We start from the raw sequence: 18,480 nt of genomic DNA, 5'->3' as shown, positions 1-18,480 counted from the left end.
CATTGCCCAGTTTTCTCTTTCCCTATGAGCTTGTAGCTGCCATAATAGGGAAAAGTAAAGTAATCCTTATAAAAACAGCTATGCATAAGAGTTGGGAAAGGTCTGCGACAGAGGTGGTAACAGAACACCCGTGTGCATGGAGCCTTCCAGGAAGGATGTTATACAGTAAAGTACCGTTTCTTTCATCTGAATCTGGTTAATTCTTATCCTGAACAGCTGATGCTTGAAGTCATCATTGAAGGTGAACTTGTCTCCATCATCTACGTCTTTACTCTTGGGATTCTTGGTGAGAACTCTGGCTCGGCCGCAGGCCAACGACTGCAGTGTTCTCCTTAATTCACTATCCTCTGGACAGACGAAAGAAACGGTTAAAAAAAAACAAAAAAAAAAAAAACACCTATATATTTAAGAGTAACAGTAGTTTTCATTTAATTTCTTAATTAGTCAATAGTACAAAGGAAAATAAGAAATTTTGTAATGTATGAGAGAAGTCTCCAGGACTGATCATTCACTCTGAATTCATGGGTAAAATCTGTCTTCAGTGATTACAGACTTTCCCATTACAGAGATAGCAGTTGACAATTGGTGCTTTTAAATGTCTACAAAAGAGCCCAGGGGAAGGAGGAATTAAAAGGCAGACAGACATTCTGCTGCAAGTTCTGATGAAACGACTAACCGTTCTCCATAGAACTTCATGAGCACCAGCGGGTCATCTCATCTCGGATATGGAAAAGTCTGTTTTCACCAAAGACAGATTTTATCCCTAACTGTGAAAGTTCAGTCTACGAGAAGAGACACAGATTTTGCTGATCAGTCATACTACAAAGTTTCTTATTTTCACATGTATTACTGATTTATGGAGGAAAAAAATAAATAAATAAATAAAATAACAGCTACTCATTTTTACAGCACCATTGATTCCATGGTACTGTACATTAGTAGGAGTTACATACAAAATACAAATATAAAACTACAGAAACGATGACCTCCTAGTACAGAAAGGAGACGGTCCTGCCCTTGCAGGCTTACAGTCTATACACCTAGGCTTCATTAAATTCACAACATTATTTTATCAACTTCATTATGAAAAGGTCATCCATTGACCACTCACCTATGCCAGTTGCTTGCCTTATGTCTTCAAAACTAAATTCCTCACCCTCGTTAAACATGAGCAGGACAAGTGTCTGGAAGAGCGAAACTTGTAACTCTTTTTTACCCTAAAAGAGATTGAGAGAAAGAGTAATATTTTTTTTCCCCCCCCAAGTACCCAGAGTCTCACAAGTCTGCTGAAAGTGTAGCCATCACTACAATTACGTAGGCACAACTGTTAATAAGAGAAAACAATAAAATATAACTTTTAATTAAGTACTGAATAAAACGGCCAGCCATTAGGGCTTTCTTAGTGCCCGACTAACTTCCCCACTTCTCCTGGAGGAATCCCACATAACCAAGATGACCTCCTGCACCTGACTTCTTCTTGTGGGTGAGACCACTCCATTTTTACAATCCTTTGTTATTTTTTGGGTGGATCCTCATACCCACAATATATCCATTTTACATCTGTACTAACACATATAACTGATTGTTATTTAGTGGCTTCACAAGCGTTCTATTCTGCATGACTTTCTGACCACTGTCAGTTCATTGGTATTTGGTTTACCCTGTGATACTGCCAGATTTTGTTATCTTTTGTGTGTTTTGTATATGCCATGAGTTGGTACTAGTCAATTTTTCTGCAGAAATAGTTATAGTTCTATGATATATATACGGTGAGGACCGCATCTATATGCTTACTATAATGGACATTCGAATATTCAGCTCTTAACGGTTAATGAGAGAAGCGAGGTCTTCTACCTTCCTTAACATTTTATGGGCCTTATTTCTCTTTATGGGTAGCTTCTTTTTATTCAGCAATTAATTAAAAGTTATATTTTATTGCTTTCTCTATAAGCTGATACATTATCTTGTGAGAGATTATACAGTGGGCTTGACCCACTTTTTGCTGATCTTATGACTACTTTAATACAATTGGAGTTTATAATTAGTGATGAGCGAATGTGCTCGGATAAGATGATATCCAGGCATGCTCGGGTGCTTGTGGCATGCTCGAATAATATGTTCAGAGTCGCCACGACTGCATGCCACGCAGCTGTTCGACAGGCAACACATGCAGGGATTCTCTGTTTGTTAGGCAGTCCCTGCCTGTGTTGTGACTGCTGAACAGCTGGGAGACATGCAGGTGCAGGGAGAAACATTTTTCGAGGATGCCGAAGACACACGAGCGTGCTTGAACAACACCTTATCCGAGCACATTTGCTCATCACTATTTATTAAAAAAAACAAACAGAACTTTGCAGCAGCCACTAAGCAATTGATGGGGCTCATGTGTCCCTCCCAATACATCGCTTACATCCGGCTGCTGCACCTGTCGTGATTGTGGAGGTGGAGCTTGTGAACAACCTGCTGATCTCACACTGCTGACCTATGCAACACATTGGTCTTCAGTCTGGGACACCACCTAAAAAAGACCCAACTCTTTAGCAGGTGGTGGGTCCAAACCTCCAGGTTCTGTAACCCTGCCATGCTGTATGAGATCCCCAAATCCTCCACACTCTTGAATATTGGAGCACTGTCTGTGTCACTAAGAGAAGATACAAGGCAGCGCTTCTACGGTCAAAAGTGCAAGAACTTATGGGAGCAATGGAAATCAGTGCACATTTCACAGCAGCATTTAAATGGTTAAACTGTAGTGATTAGCGTAAGCTCTGGCTACTGCTGTTACAGGCAGAAGCAGGGTGTGGGTTCAGCTCTGCAGCCCAACGTAGGACGTCCTATTATGTCATCCGTCAGGAAGGAGTTAAATATAAAGGCAATGACTGGACAGCGATTGCCACACTTGAAAGCAGCGGGTCTCAAACTATTACACAACAAGATGAGTCCTCCAACCCAAAATGTCTGGGGAACAGGCTGCAGTAATAGATTTCAATGGCAACATATTTGGCAAGATAGTTATCCAACTACCCATTTTCATCCTTGGGAACCCATACTCTCAGTCGTTCCTCCCAAAACATTAGCCTAAAAAGAATAAATGATTTATTTTCTGCAGTTTGGCAAATAGAGGAATATAAAAAGCCCTGATCACCACAGAGCCTCCAAAGCGTGGATGCTTACCTCATTGAATTCTGCCTTTAACACACACTGTCCTAATGTGGACTGCCACTGTAACTTCCTACCACTGTGCTTCCCAAGGTAAAAGGTCTTGAATATTTCCTGTAATTTCACCATCTAAAGTAAAAAAATATATATATATATCAATGTACATTTCACAAGAGTCTCCAGGCTGTAAGAAGCAACAGTATACAAGCATGAGCAGCTATTCAGATGGAAGGGGGCCAAGTCCAGGGTGGGCCGCGTGCCCGCTTTAATGGTCAGAAAAACCTTACTTTGTTCTAGAATTGTAAAGGAATGCCAAACCCTAAAGTGATGGAAAACTCACCTCACTGGAAGCTTGCAAAACTGTTGCCTCCTAAGAAAAAAAAAAAATCTGCCAGGGCTTGTTCACTCTGTTGCCACCCCCAAAGTCTTTTTACAAGGGTGTAAAAACTGCAGCATTTTACAATACTAGCAAAAAGAACTCCCTTTGCGCCGTTTGACCTGTAATTCCTTTTTTTCGGAAGATCATCGAAATGAACATTACAATGAATTGCCACTGTTTGTAGCAGATCCCTGCAATTTTCCAAAGGAAAAAAACAAAACGTTGCATGTGAACATAAACTTAGGCAATACCACATTTTTTAGGTTGTACGTCTCCCTGCAGGTGATGTCCTGGCCAAAACATAGCAATCTGCCATTTGTTATTTTTTGGAGCAGCAATGGTTTAATGCTTTTTTTTGGGGTGCAGAGACACTGCGATTCTACTCATAACCAAGGGAGTGTTTCATCTTTGCATCTTCGTTTTTTTTAGTTTGTTCCATGAGCCATACATAAAACTTTTTACATTTCCATCAACAGAGGCATGAGGGCTTGCTTTGTTCCACAAAAATAAGTTGTAGCTATGAATGACAACATTCATGTTACCATATAATGTTCTAAGAAATGTAAAAAAAAAAAAAAAAAAAAAAAAAAATCCATGTGCAGTGATACAATTTCATCACTGACCTCTGGATTAATCCAAAATTAAAAAAAAAAAAATAAAAAAAATAACCAAGACTAGAACATGAATGATATGGTCTGCATAGAGGTCATGACACGAGGAATGATTAACTTGTCATTAATTCTTAGCTATATAAACCATAGCCTTCATTGTTCATTAAAGGACACACTGGTGCACAGAATAGCTGGTCATGGACCCTTGCCATCAATACTTTTCCAAAGTGCAGGGGACTCCATCCACAGGAAGATGACCTCGGATGATGACCACTTTTGTAGATGACCCTTAAACCATCCATTTTGGACCTACAGGAGTGCCATCAGCAGCGATGTGCATGACTGTGGAGGTTACAGTGACCTGGTTGGATGGTACTATTCTGTAGAGGTGTTACAGGTGGTCAGTGTAGGGCTATGCTGGATCGTGTGGTTTTAACATTCTCTTTATGGACCCTATTAGTGCCACGTCATTCTTCTTGGCATAAAGCGCACAGTAGCGCAGACCAGTTACTGCCATCAGTATATGAAGGCAACATACCCTTCATACACTACCCTTTCCTGCACCATTATCCCTTTGTTAAGTTTCTGTATGTTATTGTAAATCCCCATTTGTAATACATCCCCATTTATAGTTCCAGCAGCTATTTTTAATTATTAATTGGCAGCCTAAACCTCAGCAGATTCTACACACTTTTTGGGATTTTGTTTTTACAGAATTCATTGTGCAGAAAAAATGGCATAGCAATATGATTGTGACAAAACAAAACTTGTCTATTTTATTGTTGCAGTAGTGGAATTTTTTCTTCCAAAAAATTGTAAAAAATATAAATAAAAAAATAATTTGTCTGAGACCTGTAACTTTAACGTTCAGTCGATGGAGCTGTGCAAGGGCTTGTTTTTTGGCGTCCTCAATGGATGTTTTAATTGACACTATTTTTTTGGTTATGTACATAGTTTTGATTGTTTTAAATGTTTAAGTGCCACTGTTGGAGACTGACAGTGGTATTTAAATGGTTAAACTACAGCCCTTGACTACGTCGCAAAGTTGCCATCTGCCTTAACCCTTTCTTGACATCTGACCTACTATCCCATCCATGGGCATAGGGGCTCGGGTCCCATGGACGGGATAGTAAGTCTTAGCGATCAGCGGCGCTCCAGGGAGGAGCGCCGCTGATCGCGGCTGGGTGTCAGCTGATTATCACAGCTGACACCCGGCACTGTGTGTCAGGGACGGTCACGGACCGCCCCCGGCATGTTAACCTCTGGCACACTACGATCAAACACGATCGCAGTGTACCGGGGGTTTAGGGAAGCATCAGCAGGGAGGGGACTCCCTCCGTGCTTCCCTACGACCCCCGCAGCAGCGCGATGTGCAGCACTGCTGCGGGGGCCTACTTCCCTGCAGGTCCCCGGATCCAATATGGCGGGGACCTGCAGGGAGCCGGCTTCCTCACTGCCTGCAAAGCGCAGGCATGAGGAAGCCTTCTGCAGTGCCTGTGTCAGATCGCTGATCTGTCACAGCGATCTGTGATGTGTCAGATCAGCGATCTGTCACATGACAGTGATGTCCCCCCGGGACAGTGTAATAAAGTTTAAAAAAAAAAAAAAAAAAGTAAAATAATTTATTAAAAATAAGGGTGCCGTCATGGGATCAGAAATACCGTTATCGGTAAGTAACTACGATTTTCTCTTTTCCCCATGACGGCACCACGGAGAGAATTACAAAGATCGTACATCTAGGGAGGGACCTCCGCCTCCAGAACCCTTTTCCCAAAGGTGTGATCTGAAGAGGTTAAGTCTAGATGGTAATGTTTGAAAAATGTAGAGGGGGAAGACCAAGTGGCCGCTCTACATATCTGGTCTATTGAAGCGCTGGCTTGCTCCGCCCAGGATGATGCCACTGCCCTGGTTGAGTGGGCCCTTACGTCCTCCGGGATGGCCGCCCCGCAAGAGGCGTAGGATACGGTGATGGCCTCTTATCCACCTCGCCAGTGTGGTCTTCGATGCATTTTGACCCTTCCGAGGACCCTGAAAACAGACAAACAGAGCCCTATCCTTCCTTAACTCCCTCGTGGTTGTGAAATATTGGACCAGGCATCTTTTTACATCTAAAGTGTGTAATACCTCTTCTGTTTTGTTTTTGGGACAGAAGGAGGGTAGGGAGATTTCCTGGGTCCTATGAAACTGTGAAGACACCTTGGGGAGATATGCTGGGTCGGTTCTAAGAATTACCCCATCATCCCGAACTTGCGCGACGGGTGAGTGGGCAGACAAAGCTTGTATATCACTAATGCGGCGGGCAGAAGGTAAGGCTACGAGGAGGGAGGTCTTAAGGGACAATATTTTTAAGGGAGCCTCCGCTAGGGGTTCGAAGGGAGATTTGGTTAGTGCGTTTAGCACTAGGTTTAGATCCCAGCCTGGATCTACTTGAGGCTCTAATGAATCTCATAACCCATGTATTTTTGGCTAGGTCATGGTTATACAAAGCTCCCAAGGCCGCCACCTGTACTTTTAAGGTGCTGGTAGCTAACCCCTTTTCCAATCCCCTCTGTAGGATTTCCAGAAACTTGTCTATAGGGATTTCGCCCGTTGGGTTGGAGTCTGACACGGACATGAATTTTTCCCACACTTTGCCATATGCTTTAGTGGTTACTGGCTTTCTGTTTTGTAGTAGCATGGTTACCAAGTTTGACGAGAAGCCCTTGTTACTTAGGAGCTCCCTCTCAAAAGCCAAGCTGTCATGTGTAAGTTTATGTGGGGGTGATACACTGGTCCCTGGGACAGCAGGTCTGGAGTTTCTGGTAGAACCCAGGGATCCGTTACGGACATTCTACTCCGTGGCCAGAACGGCGCTATTACCACTACCGTCGCCTTGTCCCCTCATATTTTCCTCAGTACTAAGGGGAAGAGAGATATTGGGGGGAAAGCGTAGGCCAGATGATAATCCCAGGGTATCGTGAAAGCGTCTAGAGCTACTGGACCCCCCCGGGGATTGATTGAGCAGGTTTCCAACTTCTGGTCCTGACTGTTCGCAAATAAGTATTTCTGGCCGGCCCCAGAGTTTCACGATCTGGTTGAAGACTAACTGGCTTAGTTCCCACTCCCCCTGTTTTAGACGTGTCCTGCTTAAAAAGTCCGCCGTTCGATTTTCTGAACCTTTTATGTGAAAGGCTGTCAGGAATTCTAGATTGTTCTCTGCCAGGTGGAAGATGGACTTTGTTACCTCCATCAGTGGTCGAGATCTGGTGCCCTCCCTGGTGGTTTAGATATGCTACCACTACCTGGTTGTCTGAGAAGACCCTTGTGTGATGGGAAATAAGTGAATTTAGAAAATGAATGAGAGCTAGTTTTACTGCCAGCAGCTCCTTCATATTTGAGGACGCGGACTCTGCCCTGGATCCAGGGCCCTTGTGCCACCTGGTTGCCTAGATGTGCACCCCACCCCCAGGGGCTTGCGTCCGTAGTTAAGATCTTTGTCGCAGGCAATGCCCAAGGAACCCCCTTGGCTAGGTTGGCTGGAACTGTCCACCACGTTAAGGAATGTATTGTCTCTGGTGAGATGTTTAACTGCATGTCTAAATTCCCGTGTAGGGAAGCATCTGCGTCTAATATTTCCCACTGTAAGTCTCAAGTATGGCTCTGTGCCCACTGAACTGCTGGCATGCAGGCTGTCATTGACCCCAAATAGTGAGATTGCTTTTCTCAGGGTAGTGTTTGGGGAAGCTATCATTTGTGACGCCATGTGTGTCATTTTTTGAACCTTGGCCTGCGGAAGATAACATTTCTGTTCAATTGAGTCCAGTGTTATCCCCAAGTACTCCTGCACCTGACTTGGTACGAGTCTGTACTTGGGCAAGTTCAGCACCCACCCTAGACTCAGTAGAGACCTCATGACCATGTCCAATTGTTGTTTGCAGTGGTGAAAGGTGACCCCTATTATTAAGAGATCGTCCAGGTATGGGACTATCAGAATGTTTTGCTCTCTTATGTGGGCCATTACCTTTGTAAAAACCCTTAGAGAAATGGCTAGCCCGAAGGGGAGGGCTCTGAACTGATGTTTTATCTCCCCCTGGATTGTCACCGCCACCCTGAGATATTTCCTGTGGTCTCTGTGATTAGGCACATGGTAATATGCGTCTATTAAGTCTAATATGGCCATGAAGCAAGATGGGGAAGCATTTTTATTCAAGATTTTATTGTCTCCATTTTGAAGTGCTGAATTTCTAGGACTTTGTTCAGCCTTTTTAGATTTATGATCGCCCTGTAGGATCCGTCTGGCTTCTTGCGAAGGAAGAGAGGGGAGTAGAAGCCTTTGCCCCTGTCTTGGTAGGGGACTTCTTGTAACACGTTTTTCTCTCTTAGATTTGTTATTTCTTGTTGTAGAGCCAGCTGCTCGTGTGATGTCCTTTGGGGCATTATCACAAAAGTATCGTTTGGGAGGGTAATGAAAGTTAGCCTCAGACCTACCTTTATTATGTTTAGTATCCATGAACTCGCGGATATTTTTTCCCAGGCCTGGAGAAAGTAGGATAATCGTCCCCCGACCCGGGGAGTACCTTCATTGTGGCTTCTTGTTGTCGGGGGGTTTGTTAAACATAAAGCCTTTATTCTTGATCCTTCTATCCTCCCATCCTTCTTTGTTCCCTTTTGGGGGCTTCCGTCGCATAAACCTTCTGTTCCGAAAAGCCCGTTTGTATGACTGGCTGGGGAACCCGGGAAAGGATTTCTTCTTGTACCCTGCTTTGTTTAAGATGTCGTCCAGCGTTGGGCCAAATAAGATTCCTTCGCACGGGATTGCACACAATTTGGCTTTTGTCTGCAAATCTCCTGGCCAGCATTTCAGCCATAAGGCGCGTCTCGCGGCATTTGAGAAGGCCGCTGTCCTGGCTGCCAGCCTGGTTAAGTCTACCGACGCATCCGCCAAAAAAGCTGCTGCTCCCTTCATTACCGAAACTGATCTCTGTATTGTTTCTCTCGGGACTTTCCCCTTTATCTGAGAATCTAAATGGTCCAGCCAGACCATCAGGGCACGTGCGGTACACGTGGCTGCTATGGCTGGCTCTAGCCCCCCTCCTGCTGCTTCCCAAGCGTTTTTTAAAAAAAAGTTTCAGCTTTTTTATCCATTGGGTCCTTCAGGGTACCTATGTCTTCGAAGGGCAGGGCAAATGTTTTAGAAGCTTTTGCAACCGCTACATCTAATTTATGTGCTTTGCTCCATAAGGAGCAGGCCGGGTCGTCAAAGGGGTATTTTCTCTTTGGTGTTAGGAGGACTTTTTTGTCCGGCTTTTTCCACTCTCGCTTGATGAGGGAGTGGATTTTCTCAATCGGGAATGCCCTCCGTTTTTTTTTTTGCTCTAGCCCTCCGAACATTATATCTTGGGCCGTTTTCTTAGGGCGTTCGTCTACCAGTCCCATAGTCCTCACAGCTTTTACCAGGGCATCCGCCTCCTCAATGGGAAAGCAGCTGCATCCCCCTTCTGAGGATGATGAAGAGGACTGGGAGGATGATGAATCACTTGAGTCGGATAGTTCACTCCCGACTCACTGACGCTCGACTCTGGGATCTATGCCTGGGACCAGTGTTTCTTTGAGGTTCTGGCGCCCTTAAGGGAGTCTTTCGACATGGGTTTTTATTAATGTTTTGAGGTCTAAAGCAAACCTTGGGGATTCCTCCTGTATTGTCTGCTCTATGCAAGCCGCACAGAGCTTTTTCTCCCACGTAGGGGGTAGCTCCTCCGTGCATAGAGCACATACCATGTGTTTAGATTTGGTGGTGCATTTACGCCCCTGAAAAAGAAAAGTTAATAGCAAATTAGCGAGGGGCATTCACAGAGATCACTCACCCTCCTGTGGAACGAACGATACCGTATCAGGCGTAGGGATTATCTCCACTGCTGAATCCACTTCTGGCTGTGCCGCGATCCCGTATGACCGCTGCTGCTGCGCTGCTGGGAAGAGTCGTGTTGGCGCTATAGGTGCTGGTGCGTTTGCTGTGGTCCCTGCTTCGGGGACCGCCGCCGTGTCTCCTTCTCCATCTGCGGTTTCCCACTCATGGTGACAGCTTCCTTCTCCTTCAGCGTGGCTTTTTAAACCTTATTTCCTTCTTTTAAATTTGCCGCCCCCTTCCCAGGGATCCCTGCGCCCCGCCGGAAGTCCCACGCCCCGCCGGAAGCCCCGCGCCTTCGCACCGTGAGATTACCCAGCGGTGCACCGCGCCTCCTTTTTTTTTTTTTTTTTTTTTTTTAAAGGGAGCTGTAATAGCGCGCGCCCATCCTACCGGCGTCCTGCGCCCTCCCGGCATGCCTGTACTCGCGGTGCCGGTGGCCGCCGCCTCCCCTGCTCTGCAGAGGCCGACCCGCCTCGCGGCTCCCGGTGGCCGCCGCCTCCCCTTTTTGGGATCGGCAGACTTCTCCTGGCTTCTTCACTGCCTCTCCCCACTCACCCTCAAGGCCCGCCGACCCCGGTGGTGGTGCTTCGGGGGGAGGGGGGGGAAGCCTGTTCAAGGCCTCGACCCAGCCGAGGCAGGGAGCCCCGCTGCCTATCACCAGACTGGATCGGTCCCCGGAATCCTGCGATGACTTGTCAGGTACGTGCTTGTAGGTTCCCAGTCAGGGACAGGAAACCAACTGATGTGGGAGAGAGGTACAGCCTTTTACATCTGTAGGTTTCCTGTCCCTGAGGGCGGATCCCTCTCTCTCCGTGGTGCAGTCAAGGGGGAAAGAAAAAAAAAAAAGAAAAAAAAAAAAATCGCTAAATAAATTAATATAAAAAAAATTCTCTAATAAATTCATTTTTTGGAAATAAAAAACAGAAGTACACATATTTAGTATTGCCGCATCCGTAACGGCCCACCCTATAAAACTGTCCCATTAGTAAACCCTTTAGCGAACCCCTTAAAAAATAAAAATAAAAAAAAATAATGCTTTATTATCATACCGCCGAACAAAAAGTGCAATAACGCGCGATCAAAAAGACGGACATAACCATGGTACCGCTGAAAACGTCATCTTGTCCCACAAAAAAAAGAACCGCCACTCAGCGTCATCAGCGAAAAAATTAAAAAGTTATAGCTCGCACAATAAAGCGATGAAAAAATAATTTTTTATATAAAATAGTTTTCACTGCATAAAAGCACCAAAACATTAAAAAAATGACATAAATGAGGTATCGCTGTAACCGTACTGACCCGAAGAATAAAACCGCCTTATCAATTTTACCGCACGCGGAACTGTGTAAACGCACCCCCCAAAAGAAATTCTTGAAATGCTGGTTTTTGTTCATTCTGCGTCCCAAAAATCGGAATAAAAAGTTTTCAAAAAATGTCACGTGCCCGAAAAACAGGATTTTTTGGGTTGCTTACCGTAAAATCTGTATCTCGGAGCCTTCATTGGGGGACACAGAGACCATGGGTGTATGCTGCTGCCACTAGGAGGCTGACACTATGCACAAAAAAAGGTTAGCTCCTCCTCCGCAGTGTACACCCCACCGACCGGCAGGAAGTTCCTCAGTTAGTGAGAAAGCAGTAGGAGAAGTAACAGAATAGATTGAAAACAGAACAAACAACTCAACTGTAACAAACCGACAAACATAAGAACAGGAGTTGTAGAACATGGGACGGTGCTGTGTCCCCCAATGAAGGCTCCGAGAAACAGATTTTACGGTAAGCAACCCAAAAAATCCTGTTTTCTCGTTCGCCTTATTGGGGGACACAGAGACCATGGGACGTCCCAAAGCAGTCCCTGGGGTGGGAAACAAACTTCCATCAGGCCAGTGGACTCGCCACCGCAGCCTGCAGAATCCTTCTACCTAGGCTGGCGTCCGCCGAAGCGTAGGTGTGGACCCTGTAGAATTTCACAAAGGTGTGAACCGATGACCACGTTGCAGCCTTGCAAAGCTGCAGCGCGGAAGCTCTGTGGCGCACCGCCCAGGAGGCACCCACCGCCCGGGTAGAGTGCGCTCTGATCCCTGGAGGGGCCACTCGATGCTTGACCCGGTATGCCTCCAAAATTGCCGATCTGATCCAGCGCGCAATAGTGGCCTTTGAGGCTGGGTGATGAACAGAGAGTCTGACTTCCTCAAGGAAGTCGTCCGGGCTAGATAGACTCTCAATGCCCTGACTAGGTCCAGCTTGTTCAAAGACCGCTCCCGAGGGTGAGCTGGGCTCGGGCAGAAGGATGGCAGAACAATGTCCTTATTGAGGTGAAACGAAGATACCACCTTCGGAAGAAAAGAGGGCGGAGGCCGCAGAACTACCTTGTCCTGATGAAGGACCAAAAAAGGAGAGCGGCAAGAAAGTACCGCTAATTCCGACACGCGCCGGATGGAGGTAATGGCCACCAGAAAGGCCACTTTCCAAGAAAGGAGGGAAAGGGAAACGTCCCTGAGAGGTTCAAAAGGAGGACCCTGCAGAACCTGAAGAACCAAATTAAGATCCCAAGGATCCACGGGAGCTCGGTACAGAGGAACCGTGTGAGCCACACCCTGGAGGAAGGTTTTGACCTGGGGCCGGGAGGCCAGCGTTTTCTGAAATAAAATGGACAGTGCCGAAACTTGACCCTTCAAGGAACTGAGAGCAAGCCCCGCATCCAGCCCTGCCTGAAGAAACGCCAGAATAGAAGGGAGCGAAAAAACCAAGGGCGCGATGTCATTGGCCTCACACCAGGAGAAATAGGCTTTCCAAGTACGGTAATAGATCTTCGAAGAAGGCGGCTTTCTGGCGCGGATCATGGTATGAATTACCCGATCAGAGAATCCTGCCCGTCTCAAAACCTCGGTCTCAACAGCCACGCCGTTAAATTGAGCGACCGAGAATTGGGGTGGCAAATCGGGCCTTGAGACAGCAGATCTGCCCGTCGGGAAGCTTCCAGGGGGTGTCCGCGAGAAGGTTGACAATGTCTGCGAATCAAGACTTCTGGGCCAATTCGGGGCGATGAGGATGACTGGAATCCCCTCTGCTTTGATTTTCTTCAACAACTTGGGAAGAAGAGGCAGAGGAGGGAACAGGTAGGGGAGCACGAACTGTGACCAAGGGACGGCCAGAGCGTCGGCGCCCACTGCCAGAGGGTCCCGAGACCTGGACACGAATTGTGGGACTTTCCTGTTGAGGCGAGATGCCATGAGGTCTACATCCGGGGTTCCCCACCGACGGCAGAGCAGATGAAACACCTCCGGATGTAGGGATGATTCCCCTGCCGCGAGACCCTCGCGGCTGAGGAAATCGGCGGCCCAGTTGTCCACGCCGGGAATGTGAACCGCGGAAATCGTTGGAACAAAGGTCTCTGCCCATTGAAGAATTCTGGACACTTCCGCCAGGGCTGAGACACTCCGTGTCCCCCCTTGGAGGTTGATATACGCCACCGCTGTGGCATTGTCTGTCTGAATCCCGACAGGCAGGCCCTTGAGGCGCCTTTCCCAGTGGACGAGAGCTAGATGGATCGCCCGTATCTCTAGGACATTGATCTGCAGAGCTGATTCCTGAGTCGACCATCGACCCTGAACAGTGTGATTGCAGAACACTGCACCCCAGCCGAAGAGGCTGGCGTCCGTAGTGACAATCTGCCAGTGAACGGGAAGAAAAGACCACCCCAAGAGAATGAGGGGAGACGTCAACCACCAGTTGAGAGACCGCCTGATCCGGCAGGAAAGGCGAACCGGACGATCCAGAGACAGAGCCGACCTGTTCCACCTGGACAAAATGGCTGCCTCTATCACCGCCACCATCTTCCCCAGGACCCTCATGGCTGTCCTGAGGGATGGAAATCGTGTGATCTGTAATGATCGCACGCCCTGCTGCAGGGAAAGAATCTTGTCTTGTGGGAGAAATACCCTTGACCGACGAGTGTCAAACAGAAGGCCCAGAAACACAAGGCGTTGAGTAGGGACCAGACAGGACTTTTCCCAGTTGACGATCCACCCAAAACTGGACAGGGTGTCTAGAACGATCGCCACACTTAGGCGGGCCTGTTGAAAGGAGGGGGCCTTGATCAGGATATCGTCGAGGTACGGAAAAAGAACGAGACCTCTGATCCTCAACAAGGCCATCAACGCCGCCATAATCTTCGTGAAGACTCTGGGAGCGGTGGCGAGCCCGAAAGGAAGCGCGACGAACTGGTAATGTTCGTGAAGAATCGCAAACCGCAGGAACTTCTGATGTCCGGGAAATATGGGCACATGTAGATAGGCATCTTGGATGTCTATGGAACCCATGAATTCCTGCTCCTCCATGGAAGCAATTACCGAGCGAACTGACTCCATCCGGAAGTGGCGAAGGCGAACTCTCTTGTTGAGTAACTTGAGATCCAAGATGGGTCGAACTGTCCCGTCCTTTTTCGGCACCACAAACAGGTTTGAATAAAACCCTGTGAAGCGTTCCGATTCGGGAACGGGAACAATCACCCCGGAACTGAGAAGAGAGGCGATGGCCGAACCGAACCCCGGGACCAAGGCCGGATCCCTCGGCGGACGGGATTGTAAGAAACGATCCCGTGGAAGAGAAATGAACTCTATTTTGTATCCTGTTGATACAACCTCTCTGACCCAAGCGTCCTCTACTGAGGCGAGCCAGACGTCGCTGAAGAAGAGAAGTCGACCTCCCAATTGGAAGGGACCCACGGGAGACCGATGGTAGTCATGCGGACGTAGACCGTCCAGATGTAGATCTGGACGGTCTTCCCTGGGAAGAGTGGGACCGCCAGGACGGAGTGGGCCTGAAGGAAACCTTCTTTCTTTCCTGACGTGCCTGTGGCCTTTGCTGGTTGGAAGGGTTTTCCGCCGTATTGAAACGGCGGAAAGTACGAAAGGGACGAAACTGACGCCTTGGAGGAGGTCTGCGAGGCTTGGAGGGGAGAAGAGAACTCGTACCTCCGGTAGCGTCCTTAATAATCTGATTCAATTGTGATCCGAAGAGACGCACTCCCTGAAAAGGCAGATTGGTCAGAGACTCTTTAGAGGACAAGTCCGCCTGCCAGGCCTTGAGCCAAATTGTACGTCGGATTGCCACGATGTTACTTGACGCCTGAACTGCGCAAGATGCGGCATCCAAGGAGGCAGAAAGCAGATAATCCCCCGCATGGGAAATCTGATTGGCGAGATCGGCCAAATGCTCTGGTCGTGCCTTATCCAGAATGCCCTGCCGAAGGTCATCTGCCCAAGTGGATATGGCTGCCCAAGAAGAAACAAAGACTGGACATACCGCTGCTGATGCCGCTTCGAAGGCAGATTTTGCTAGAGATTCTATGATCCTATCATTAGAATCTTTTAGCGACGCCACACCTGACAGCGGAAGGACCGTATTATTAGAAAGTCTGGACACGGGAGGGTCCACCGAGGGAGAAGCGGCCCAGTTGTCCGTGAGCTCTTTAGCAAACGGGTACAGCACGCCGAGACGCTTTCCTCTTTGAAAGCGTCTGGTCGGATCCTCTCTCTCCTTTGTAAAAATCTTTCCAAACTCAGAATGGAAGGGAAACACCCTGGATGGTGTTTCCGCCCGTCTGGACGAAACCTCCTGATCTGAGGATTTCGCAGGGGCGTCAGCGATGTCAAAGGTATGGTGAATTGCGGCAATGAGGTTTTGCACCGTAACCTTCATGTTCGCATCCTGGTCCGAATCCAGCTCTAAGACCCCTTCCGATTCCGAAAGCGCTTTGCCTGACTCGGGGGAGGACTCCGCCTGGAGGTCCTGCCTGGGCCTCTTGCGACTGCCGCTGGCTGGCTCAGATGGGACGTCCTGAGACGTGCTGGGTCCCGCCGAAGCTCCCAAGGGCAACTTGTCCAGAACGGCTACTAGGGACTGAGACACCTTGATGAGGTCTGCCACTGACTGTGATTGAGAGGAGGCCCAACCCGGCATGGGGGGCTCACTCACCCCTGGGGCTATGGATGGCTCCTGAGCGGCGTCGGGCTGGACGCAGAGCGGGTACGATCAGACTTAGCGTTGGACATAGTGAAAAGAGAGGCAGTGCCAGCCGGTTGGGGGACAGAAGGCAGAGAAGGGTGTCAGTCTGCAGGTGCAGAGCTACTCACGGTCCGGTGTCCCCAAGGGCAACGCTCTCTGATCTGGCTGCAGGATGAGGCCAGGCCAATCCGGCTGAAAAAAAAAAAAAAAAAAAAAAAAAAAAAGCCCAGCGACCGAAAACCGGCAGGGAATGAGGTCCGGCTGGCAGGCTGAGAAGATGGCGACCACCAGGGAAAGGGCGCGCTGCCAGAGGGAGAAGAAGGGCAGAGCTCACCGCAGAGATCCCCTTAGCACCGCCAGCTGTCCAATAGCAGGCTGGTGTGAGGCAAGGGGACTGGGAAGGCCTAGGACGGGCGGGAGAGAAGCCCGCTTAGAAGAAAGGGGCAGGGGGCGTGGCCGCGACGCAGAGGTAGGCCCGAGAAGAAGCCGGGGCCTAAATTAATAGCGCCGGCTGCCTGTCAGCAAGGGGTCGGCGCGGAAGACGCGCCGCAACACCGGGCCGCAATCCCAGGCCGCGTCCGTGCTTCCCACAGCCCGACCCCTGTATACCCCTGCAGGGATGAAGAAAAAAACGGGGGGGCCCGAAAGAACAGGGGCCTTCATGGATGCGGCGACCGTGGGGAGAAGCAGGCGCGCAGGCCCTACCGTGGTCCCCTGGCGACCTTAGGATGAAAACGCCAGGGGACCGCTAGACCGCATACTCACCCAGGCCAGGGGCCACAATAAAGGTACCTGAGAATCCCACGCTGTCTGTCGTCTTTATGGAATCCACGCCTCGTCCAACCGTCAGGCTCTGGTAGGCGAGATGGTGGGAGGCGGGGGGCAAGGACCGTCCGTATAGCTGGCACGCACCTGTGCGAGGCTCCTGGTCCTGCCGCGGAGACCTATGAGGATACGGGGTGGCAGTACACGCCGTACTCATAGTCTCTTTGTGGGAGTACGGATGTGACTGTTCACTCCGTATCCCTCCGAAACCTGTAAAGGAACGACGCACGACGAGGTAGATAGGGGTCTAATAAAAGACCCGTGTCCACCTCCTACTGACACTAAGCTAAACTGAGGAACTTCCTGCCGGTCGGTGGGGTGTACACTGCGGAGGAGGAGCTAACCTTTTTTTGTGCATAGTGTCAGCCTCCTAGTGGCAGCAGCATACACCCATGGTCTCTGTGTCCCCCAATAAGGCGAACGAGAAATGGTACCAATAAAAACGTCAACTCGTCCCTCAAAAAATAAGACCTCACATGACTCGGAGTCAAAATATGGAAAAATTATAGTTCTCAAAATGTGGTGATGCAAAAACTATTTTAACAATACAAAGCGTCTTTTAGCGTATGACAGCTGCCAAACATAAAAATCCGCCATAAATAGTAAATCAAACCCCCCTTTATCACCCCATTAGTTAGGGAAAAATAATAAAATTAAAAAAAATGTATTTCCATTTTCCCATTAGGGTTAGGGCTGGAGTTAGAATTGGGGGTTTTCCACTGTTTGGGCACATCAGGTGCTCTTCAAACGCAACATGGCATCTGATCTCAATTCCAGCCAAATCTGCGTTGAAAAAGTCAAATGGTGCTCCTTCCATTCCAAGATCTGCCATGCGCCCAAACAGTGTTTTACCCCCACATATGGGGTATCAGCCTACTCGGGACAAATTGCAAAACAACTTTTAGGGTCCAATTTCTCCTGTTACCCTTAGGAAAATAAAAAATTGGGGGCAAAAATATCATTTTTGTGGAAAAAAAATATGATTTTTTTTATTTTCACGCCCGGGCGTTATAAACGTCTGTGAAGCACTTGGGGGTTCCAAGTGCTTCCCACACATCTAGATACGTTCCATGGGGGGTTTAGTTTCCAAAATGGGGTCACTTGTGGGGAGTTTCAAAAGTTTAGGCACATCATAGGCTCTCCAAACGCGACATGACAACCGCAGACCATTCCATCAAAGTCTGCATTACAAAACGTCACTACTTCCCTTCCGAGCCCCGACGTGTGCCCATACAGTAGTTTTCTCCCACATATGGGGCATTGGCATACTCAGGACAAATTGGACAACAACTTTTGGAGTCCAATTTCTCCTGTTACCCTTGGGAAAATAAAAAAAAATTGGGGACTAAAAGATCATGTTTGTGGAAAAAAATATGAATTTTTTATTTTCACGCCCGGGCGTTATAAACTTCTGTGAAGCACTTTCTTGTGTACCTTGCAGAATACTTTACCATACAGAGAATGCATGGTATGAAATTAATTCTGGTGATCTGTTTTAGATTCCTGGATCCAATTCCTATGTTTTGGGATAACTGTAAACGTCACTTTCACTAGACTTGTTCTTTGTGTCCAGCCAAGAAGAATAGATCACAAAACTCCCATTACTAAAGATCATG

General features: G+C 48.0%; 1 protein-coding gene across 2 annotated transcripts in view; it reads right to left on the bottom strand.

Moving 5' to 3' along the window:
* Positions 1 to 18,480, bottom strand: part of CUL4B (cullin 4B) — a 111,004-nt gene that overhangs the window by 22,104 nt on the left and 70,420 nt on the right. For both annotated transcript variants that reach the window (XM_073547584.1, XM_073547583.1), the window contains 3 exons: positions 3,172 to 3,285; positions 1,112 to 1,217; positions 175 to 347 (listed from right to left, as the gene is read on the bottom strand). In XM_073547584.1, coding sequence (XP_073403685.1) covers positions 175 to 347; positions 1,112 to 1,217; positions 3,172 to 3,285 — 393 coding nt within the window. The remainder of the gene's footprint in view (positions 1 to 174; positions 348 to 1,111; positions 1,218 to 3,171; positions 3,286 to 18,480) is intronic.

Source organism: Dendrobates tinctorius, unplaced genomic scaffold (assembly GCF_039654945.1).
Source record: "Dendrobates tinctorius isolate UK_male_01 unplaced genomic scaffold, ASM3965494v1 ptg000154l, whole genome shotgun sequence".
NCBI classification, from domain to species: domain Eukaryota; kingdom Metazoa; phylum Chordata; class Amphibia; order Anura; family Dendrobatidae; genus Dendrobates; species Dendrobates tinctorius.
Note: the sequence above shows the minus strand (reverse complement) of the source record. Positions and strands in the feature narration are given on the sequence as shown.